This window comes from Bombina bombina, chromosome 7 (assembly GCF_027579735.1).
Source record: "Bombina bombina isolate aBomBom1 chromosome 7, aBomBom1.pri, whole genome shotgun sequence".
Classification (NCBI taxonomy): domain Eukaryota; kingdom Metazoa; phylum Chordata; class Amphibia; order Anura; family Bombinatoridae; genus Bombina; species Bombina bombina.
Window position 1 is genome coordinate 107,184,323 of NC_069505.1, and position 10,514 is coordinate 107,194,836.

The 10,514-nt window shown below is 38.1% G+C and overlaps 1 protein-coding gene across 2 annotated transcripts in view; it reads left to right on the forward strand.

The window, feature by feature from the left end:
• Window positions 1–9,197, forward strand: part of TSPAN18 (tetraspanin 18) — a 318,752-nt gene extending 309,555 nt beyond the window's left edge. For both annotated transcript variants that reach the window (XM_053720236.1, XM_053720238.1), the window contains one exon: window positions 7,164–9,197. In XM_053720236.1, coding sequence (XP_053576211.1) covers window positions 7,164–7,211 — 48 coding nt within the window. In that variant the 3' untranslated portion in view covers window positions 7,212–9,197. The remainder of the gene's footprint in view (window positions 1–7,163) is intronic.
• The last annotated feature ends 1,317 nt before the right edge of the window (window positions 9,198–10,514 follow it).

Consider the following 10,514-nt stretch of genomic DNA (forward strand, 5'->3'; position numbering starts at 1 on the left):
CCAAACACACTGCTAAAGCAACACTTGAGTAGTTTAAGGGGAAACATGTAAATGTGTTGGAATGGCCTAGTCAAAGCCCAGACCTCAATCCAATAGAAAATCTGTGGTCAGACTTAAAGATTGCTGTTCACAAGCGCAAACCATCCAACTTGAAGGAGCTGGAGCAGTTTTGCAAGGAGGAATGGGCAAAACTCCCAGTAGTAAGATGTGGCAAGCTCATAGAGACTTATCCAAAGCGACTTGGAAGTGTGATTGCCGCAAAAGGTGGCTCTACAAAGTATTGACTTTAGGGGGGTGAATAGTTATGCACATTGACTTTTTGTGTTATTTTGTCCTATTTGTTGTTTGCTTCACAATAAATAAAAAAAAAACATCTTCAAAGTTGTGGGCATGTTCTGTAACTTAAATGATGCAAATCCTCAAAAAATCCATGTTAATTCCAGGTTGTGAGGCAACAAAACACGAAAAATGCCAAGGGGGGGGTGAATACTTTTGTGTGTGTATGTATGTATATATATATATATATATATATATATATATATATATATATATATATATACACTGTATATACATATATATACATACATATATACATATATCATGTAGTGAGATACCAGCACTCTCTGTTCCTTTTAGGCAAATCTGGGTGCTCTCAGGTATGTATAAAAAAGAATGTCCAGAGAGAGCACTCACTGTGTAAACAAAGTGTTAACATTAAACACTTTGTTTACACGGTGAGTGCTCTCTCTGGACATTCTTTTATATATATATATATATATATATATATATACATAAACATATATGCATATACAGATATATATATATACACATATACATACATATATATGTGGCTGCAGCTTAATCCCAGGGCTTTGTATAATGTAGTATGCTAGGCTAGAAAATGTGGATAAGGAAGAGGTTCTGGGAAAGCGCTGTGCACAATTCAATATATATAGTTTGTACAAATATTGGTATATAGTACAGAAAGCTGTATAGATATTTTATATACTCGCCTATAATGTTGTTATTTGAGAGGTAATAAAAAAATTGTGTTCACAATATTAGCAATCTAATTTTGCACAGCATGACCAGAATGAACAATATGCATAAAAAGTCTCTACATAAGGAGTCCAAAATTCCTATAATTCCACTGTGTTATCCCCAAATGGTAAAAGTGTCTACTTACTATCGTATCGTATGAGGTAAGTAAGAGTGATCCTGGATAGCCTGAGAGAGGCCCAGCCAACGGTTCCTGTCGCTAGATCCGTATAGTGTGCTGGCTTCAATGCTTCCTTTAGTATGGTATAGGTCAGGACACTTCCCTCCAGACGTTTCTTCGGTTTATATGGAACAAAACAGAAATACACAAATAGTGCCATACTGTATAATGTATTAGGGAAGCAGCCCCAGCCTTCTATGATTATATATCTGTGTGTATGCGTATAGGTGTGTGTACTACTTCCTCTGACATCTCATGACAACTAATATTTGTCATTTTCATTTTTCACAGGAAGGGGCTGCAAAATATATCAAGCATTGTAAATAATTTCTCAAAGTTACTGAGCAAAATATATTAATGAATAATCAAAGTACCTGCAACAAAAAACACACTATATATACAGTGTATATATATATATATTTTTTTTTTTTTAATTTTTTAAAAAAAACATATATTTATATGTGTGTGTGTGCGTTTATGTATTTATTTATTTATATATATATATATATATATATATATATATATATATATATATATACACAGTATTTCACAAAAGTAAGTACACCCCTTACATTTTTGTAAATATTTTATTATATTTTTTCATGTGACAACACTGAAGAAATGACACTTTGCTACGATATAAAGTAGTGAGTGTACAGCCTGTATATCAGTGTAAATTTGCTGTCCCCTCAAAATAACTCAACACACAGCCATTAATGTCTAAACCGTTGGCAACAAAAGTGAGTACAGCCCTAAGTGGAAATGTCCAAATTGGCCCTAAGTATCAATATTTTGTGTGGCCACCATTATTTTCCAGCACTGCCTTAACCCTCTTGGGCATGAAGTTCACCAGAGCTTCACATTTTGCCACTCGGGTCCTCTTACACTCCTCAATGATGACATCACAGAGTTGGTGGATGTTAGAGACCTTGCACTCCCCCACCTTCCGTTTGGGGATGCTCCACATATGCTCAATACGGTTTAGGTCTGGAGATATGCTTGGCCAGTCCATCACCTTTACCCTCAGCTTCTTTAGCAAGGCAGTGGTCGTCTTGGAGGTGTGTTTGGGGTCGTTATGATGTTGGAATACTGCCTTGCGGCACAGTCTCCAAAAGGAGGGGATCATGCTCTGCTTCAGTATGTCACAGTACATTTTGGCATTCATGGTTCCCTCAATGAACTGTAGCTCAACCAGTGCCGGCAACACTCATGCAGGCCCAGACCATGACACTCCCAACACCATGCTTGACTGTAGGCAAGACACACTTGTCTTTGTACTCCTCACCTGGTTGCCGCCACACACATCCTTAGTCTGCTTGTCTTCAGCAAACTGTTTGCAGGCTTTCTTGTGCATCTTCTTTAGAAGAGGCTTCCATCTGGGACGACAGCCATGCAGAGTATTTTGATGCAGTGTACGCTGTATGGTCTGAGCACTGACAGGCTGACCCCCCACCCCTTCAACCTCTGCAGCAATGCTGGCAGCACTCATACATCTATTTCCCAAAGACAACCTCTGGATATGATGCTGAGCATGTGCAATCAACTTCTTTGGTCGACCATGGCGAGGCCTGTTCTGAGTGGAACCTGTCCTGTGAAACCCCTGTATGGTCTTGCTCACCGTGCTGCAGCTCAGTTTCAGGGTCTTGGCAATCTTCTTATAGCCTAGGCCATCTTTATGTAGAGCAACAATTCTTTTTTTTCAGACCCTCAGAGAGTTCTTTGCCATGAGGTGCCATGTTGAACTTCCAGTGACCAGTATGAGAGATTGTGAGAGCAATAACACCAAATTTAACACACCTGCTCCCAATTCACACCTGAGACCTTGTAACAATAACGAGTCACATGACACCAGGGAGGGAAAATGGCTAATTGGGCCCAATTTGGACTTTTGCACTTAGGGGTGTACTCACTTTTGTTGCCAACAGTTTAGACATTAATGGCTGTGTGTTGAGTTATTTTGAGGGGACATCACATTTACACTGTTATACAGGCTGTACACTCACTACTTTACATTGTAGCAAAGTGTCATTTCTTCAGTGTTGTCGCATGAAAATATATAATAAAATATTTACAAAAATGTGAGGGGTTTACTAGGCTGTCTGCACAATCCATACAAAGCTACGCCTCGTCTTATATTGTGTTTTTAAGCAGACATTAGCCAGTGATGTCTAAAATGTCCATGACTGCTTGTTGTCTCAATGTCCTGGTCTTCAAGTGTATACAAATATATATTTTTAATAATCTCATCAGGGACAAGAAAACTATTGAATTGCAGAACTTTGTACCAGAAATATCTAGGGTCCCAGCTTATGCCAAACTGGTATATTTCATTTTATACTATGACTACTGCTCTCCTGTGACGTCCCCTCCTTGCTGTGATATTTGCACTTTTGCCATGCTTGGCAGGGGTCCAGAAAATCCTTATTGTACACTAACTACTTTATTGGTATAAAACCTGATTTCTAATGAATGCTTTTTATAAGACTTTTGTAACAAAGTGATTTAGAGGTAGTTGGTAGGAGAAAGGCACCACTGCTTGTGTCTATAAGGACACATTACTTACTACCCTCACTGTTTTTGGCAATGCAATGTCCATGCACTTATTAGGCTGGTGTTTTACATAATTTTGTAGCATCCCCATTTTTACTGCTGTGTGCCTTATGCTTAGACAAAATAAATGGGCTGTATTAGACATGTGCATGGCGAAAAAATTCGGTTCGGTTCGGATCGATTCGGAATTTTTCGAAGTTCGTTTCGGATCGATTCGAATTCGGAAAATTATGAATCAATTCGTTTCGGATTCGTTTCGGATTCATTCGGATTCGAAGAAATTCGGCTGGATTCGGTTCGATTCGGTTCAATTCGGTTCGTAAATTCGGCATTTCGGTAAGTGTTAGGTGGGATTAGACTAGTATTATACTGTATATTAGGTGTTAACCTAACATACTGTACAATACTAGTGTAATCCCAATGGCCATCCGAATTTCCGAATCGATTCGGTTCGATTCGGTTAGATTCGGAAAATTCGGCAGAATTTTAATTCGGAAATTCGGTTCGATCCGAATCGCCGAATTTGCTGAAATTTTGCGAATTTCCGAATCGAACCGAAACGAATCGCACATGTCTAGGCTGTATAATTCATCCAACTAATGTTTATATTCACCTTTTAAGCTGTACTTAGATAAGACACTAGTTTGTTCTCTGTAAGACATAGCCTGCCCACTCTGTTTAGGAACACATAAATACCAGTATCACACAGACAGTGAGGACTCTATGCCATTTACATTACAGCCAACAGAATGCCCTTCTGAATAGCTGCACCAAACCTTGTAGAAAAGCTGTCAATCTCTTGAGACAATTCTCATGCAGGAAAATGTCACTTTGTAGGCTACTTTATTTAAAGGGACATTCTGATGCAAAATTACCAGAATGCCATTTTTATATTACTGAGCCTAGATATGTTTTTTAAACCTGGCACAGTGCTTGTAATAATTGCATTATAATATCCCTTTAAACTTTTTTTTTTACAAAGTGTTTATTATGACACTGTTACATAATGCCAATGCGTGATACAGAGCCCGCTGACCACTGCCATTTCCCTCCCATAATCCTTATGTTACCCATTTTGAAGGAAAGGTGCAGATTTCCAGTTAAATATCTGCTGTGTGTGCGAGTTCCGTCCTTGTGCTTCTATGGTTTGATACAATGTATTTATGTATGTATATATATATATATATATATATATATATATATATATATATATATATATATATATATATGTGTGTGTGTGTGTGTGTGTGTGTGTGTGTATGTATATACAGTGGTAAGAAAAAGTATGTGAACCCTTTGGAATTAGTATGTTTTCTGCAAGAATTGGTAATAAAATGTCATCTCATCTTTATCAAAGCTAACTACACACAAACAATTATATTTCATGTCTTTATTAAACACATCACATTAAACATTTACAGTGCTGTGGATTTAATAGCTAGTTGATTCTCCTTTGGCAGAAATAACCTCAACCAATCATTTCTGTTAGCTGCAGATTAGACCTGCACAACATTCAGCAAGGAATTAGGACCGTTCTTCTTTACAAAACTGCTTCAGCTCAGTCATATTCTTAGGATGTCTGGTGTAAACAGCTCTCTTGAGTTCATTCCACAGCACCTCTATGGGGATAAGGTCTTGGATCTGACTGGTCCACTTCAAAAGGCATATTTTCTTATTTTAAAGCCATTCTGTAGTGGATTTAATTTAATGCTTAGGATCAGTGTCCTGCTGCATCACCAAACTTTTACTGAGCTTCAGCTGGCGCACAGCTACCCTGATAATATCCTGTAGGATATCTTCATAAATTGGGAAATCATTTTTCCCTTGATGAAGGCAAGTGGTCCTTCCCCAAATCATGATGCTCCCTCTACCGTACTTACCGTTGGGATGATGTTTTCATGTTGGTATGCGGTGCCCTTTTTACACCATACATAGTGCTGTGTTTTCTTCCTAAACTCCACAAAACATTTTTTCAGTAGCGTTGTGTGGTGTCAAGGTGGTCTTTGGCAAACTTCAGGGATGCAGCAATGTTATTTAGGAAAGCCACAGCTTCGTGGCTGCCATTGACACAATGCCTGTTCAATGTTTTCCGTATAGTAGACTAATAAACTTAGATGTTAACCAGTTCCAATGATTTATTCAAGTTCTTAGCTGTCACTCTAGGGTTCTTTTTTACCTCATTGATAATTGTGTGGTGTGGCCCTTTTGTGAGAGTAGCTACATTACTTAATTGTCTCCATTTATAGACAATTTCCCGAACTGTTGACAGATGACTATCTAAGCTCTTTGAGATAACTTTGTAACCCTTTCTAGCTTTATGCAACAATTCTTCTTTGCAAGCCTTCTGAAAGCTCTTTTTCGCGAGGCATGGTTCACATCAACAGAGGCAATTTGTGAATAGCAAACTCAAAATGTTTACATTTTAGAAGTCAAAGTAGCTCTAACCCACACCTCTAATTTTGTTTCATTAATTGGACACCAGGTTTGCCAATTTTCAAATCTAATTAGCTTTTGTTGAAGTCATTACCTAAGGGCAGTGATGGTAAACCTTGGCACTCCAGATGTTTCAGAACTACATTTCCCATGATACTTAGGCACTCTGATGTCCAGTCGAGCATCATGGGAAAATGTAGTTATGACACATCTGGAGTGCCAAGGTTTGCTATCACTGCCCGCTAACCTTGGCACCCCTGATGTTTCCCATGATGCTCAATTAGACTGCAGAGTGCCTAAGTATCATGGGAAATGTAGTTCGAAAACATCTGGGGTGCTAATGTTAGCCATCACTGGCCTAGGGTTTCACATTCTTTTTCCAACCTATACTGTGAATATTTAACTTAGATGAACATCAAACCCGATTTTAAGACAAATGTATACATAAATGCACTAATTTCTAAAGGGTTCACATACTTTTTCTTGCCACTGTATATCACCGGACAAGAAATGTGCTTTTATTTCTGCTCTGGCTATTTTCAATGTTATTTACTAGAATCTTTATAAAAATATACATATTTATTACATTTTTTGTTGCAGCGTTCTCATATGGCCTATTTAAAAAATATATATATATCATTTTGTTGGGTCAAAAGCTAAAAAAAAAAGTTTAGCACAGGGTTGAGAAATCATTTAGCAGCAGGGCTAATGTATTTTAATATAATATATAAAGCTTTATATATTTTGAGCTTTTTCCATCTAAAACTCTTGTTGCAAAATAATGGTTCCATCTTACTGTTTTGTGGTTTGAACAAGTTTGCACTTGGACAACTCATGATTGATAGAAGGGTTAAGCATGATGTTATTGGAGGATAAAACTAGGAATCCTTGTTTATAACACTCTACTGCCCCCTACTGTCATTATAAGAACTTACTTCTAATAATGTGTTTGTATTTGCAGCTTTTTGCTATGGTGTTCGCTATGTGTCTGTTCAGAGGCATCCAGTAGTTGATACCTACAAACGAAGAATGTGCCAAACTACAAGGGTGTCCAAAACTCCACAACTATTGACCCTGAATAATCTGATGCTTACATTGCAAGAGGAAAGCTAAGCCATGTGTACTTGCTGTGCCTGTTACAGTAAGGTGTGCACTGGACAAAGAACATTTATCTGCTTGTGACTGAAGCAAATACCTTTTTGGATTCCCTTAGTGTTCACCCCACCATGTACAACAGAACAAAGAAGTTGTTGGCAAAACTATGCTTTTCATGTGGATATAACCCTGAACTATAGCACCGGGGACAGAGAACAGCGGACACAATCGTTATTGGGTGCTGCTCTGGTGTGATGTGTATATGTGTGTGTGTAATGCCTTAACACTCTTGTCCAGAACATTGCTCACTAAAGTGGTGTGAAATATCACTATTACTAGGCTGTCTGCACAATCCATACAAAGCTACGCCTCGTCTTATATTGTGTTTTTAAGCAGACATTAGCCAGTGATGTCTAAAATGTCCATGACTGCTTGTTGTCTCAATGTCCTGGTCTTCAAGTGTATACAAATATATATTTTTAATAATCTCATCAGGGACAAGACAACTATTGAATTGCAGAGCTTTGTACCAGAAATATCTAGGGTCCCAGCTTATGCCAAACTGGTATATTTCATTTTATACTATGACTACTGCTCTCCTGTGACGTCCCCTCCTTGCTGTGATATTTGCACTTTGCCATGCTTGGTAGGGGTCCAGAAAATCCTTATTGTACACTAACTACTTTATTGGTATAAAACCTGATTTCTAATGAATGCTTTTTATAAGACTTTTGTAACAAAGTGATTTAGAGGTAGTTGGTAGGAGAAAGGCACCACTGCTTGTGTCTATAAGGACACATTACTTACTACCCTCACTGTTTTTGGCAATGCAATGTCCATGCACTTATTAGGCTGGTGTTTTACATAATTTTGTAGCATCCCCATTTTTACTGCTGTGTGCCTTATGCTTAGACAAAATAAATGGGCTGTATAATTCATCCAACTAATGTTTATATTCACCTTTTAAGCTGTACTTAGATAAGACATTGGTTTGTTCTCTGTAAGACATAGCCTGCCCACTCTATTTAGGAACAAATAGATACCAGTATCACACAGACAGTGAGGACTCTATGCCATTTACATTACAGCCAACAGAATGCCCTTCTGAATAGCTGCACCAAACCTTGTAGAAAAGCTGTCAATCTCTTGAGACAATTCTCATGCAGGAAAATATCACTTTGTAGGCTACTTTATTTAAAGGGACATTCTGATGCAAAATTACCAGAATGCCATTTTTATATTACTGATCCTAGATATGTTTTTTAAACCTGGCACAGTGCTTGTAATAATTGCATTATAATATCCCTTTAAACTTTTTTTTACTGTTTATTATGACACTGTTACATAATGCCAATGCGTTATATATACAGAGCCAGCTGACCACTGCCATTTCCCTCCCATAATCCTTATGTTACCCATTTTGAAGGAAAGGTGCAGATTTCCAGTTAAATATCTGCTGTGTGTGCAAGTTCCGTCCTTGTGCTTCTATGGTTTGATACAATGTTGCATATGGGAACACTCATCCATTGCAAAACTTGTGTATAAATACATATGGGGGAGCACACAATGCACCCCACACTTAACCCTTTCTCTGTCACATGGACTTGCAGGTAAAGAGGTTACAGATTTCTTTGGCAGTCAAAAATGTTAATGCGCTGTTTTGTCACAGCACAATATGACATCTCTAGAGCTGTGCTCAGAGATCTGTGACCATGATGGACACGTGACTTTTGTAAGTGGAAACGTTTGTTTGTATTATATAGTGAAGCTACTGTGTTCTGTGCAAATTTGCTACTGTTATAGTTTCCTTATGACCATAAGTCTGTTTTTTCTAAAATTGTTGCGCAGGGTAAGTGCCCTTCTGTTGATAAAAAAATCAATAAAATGTGAAGTAAAGAGATGTTGGTGTAAGTGTCTTGAAAAGGAGCACGTGCAGACATTTAAAGAAATGTAACACAAAATTTAAAATGCACTAAAGTACACTGCAACACGTCAGAAGAATTTTGCAATACGTTCAGGAATATAAATATATATTATAAATCGCTGATTAGATAAGCTCTCCACTTTATCAAAACAGATCTGGAACGTTAGTGATATTTTAGATGGAGTTAAATTCATCAGTTGTAATGAAGATGCGCTATAACTTACTTTTCAATATAGTTATGAAATTCAAATACCCATCGCCCACTTCAAACGTCCATTTTTCTGTGAGCTGTTTAAACTTTTCTCCAATCAGCGTTCTCCCCTTTGGGTGCCTTTTGTTGTAGCTAGATCGCTGATTGGACATCAATTCAAGGGGTCGATCCGATAAAAATCGTCGCCCGCAAAAGCCGGCGACGCCAATATTTGCGCGGGTTTGGTATCCTATATACGGCGTAACCTAGAAGTTACGCGCGTATATTTCTGCCGTCGCCCGTAGTTTTTTGGGCCATAGGCAGGTATACCAAACCCGCGCATTTTGGTATCCAATATGCAGCGTAAGGACTTACGTGGCGAAAATGGAGAAAACTTACTCCATTTTCACCTCGCCACAAAAAGCAGCCGTAAGAAGCCTTACGCTGACTATTGGAGCCCCGTAACTCCCTAAACTGGCAGCTAAAATAAACCTAACACCTAACGCATGCGCAATGTCTACCTACCTGTCAACCGCGATCCCCCCCCCCGAAATCCCTAATAAAGTTATTAACCCCTAAACCGCCGCTCCCGGACCCCGCCGCCATCTACATAAACTAACCCCCTACTGTGAGACCCTAAAACCGCCGCCATCTACCTTATCTATCCCCTAATTAGAACCCCTTACACCGCTGTCATCTACCTTATCTATCCCCTAATCTGACCCCTTACACCGCCGCCACCTATATAAAAATTATTAACCCCTAATCTAATCCCCCTATACCGCCACCAGCTATATTAATATTATTAACCCCTAATGTAAGCCCCTTACACCGCCGCCATCTCTATTAAAATGATTAACCCCTTATTTAATCTACCTACCCCGCCGCCAGCTATATTATCTATATTAACCCTAAGTATATTATAGTTAATATAGGTATTACATTATATATATTAACTATATTAACCCTAATTATATTAGGGTTAATATAGTTAATATAGTTACTATAGTATTTATATTAACTATATTAACTCTATCTAACCCTAACACCCCTAACTAAATTTATATTAAATTAATCTAATTCATTTATAAACTAAAATATTC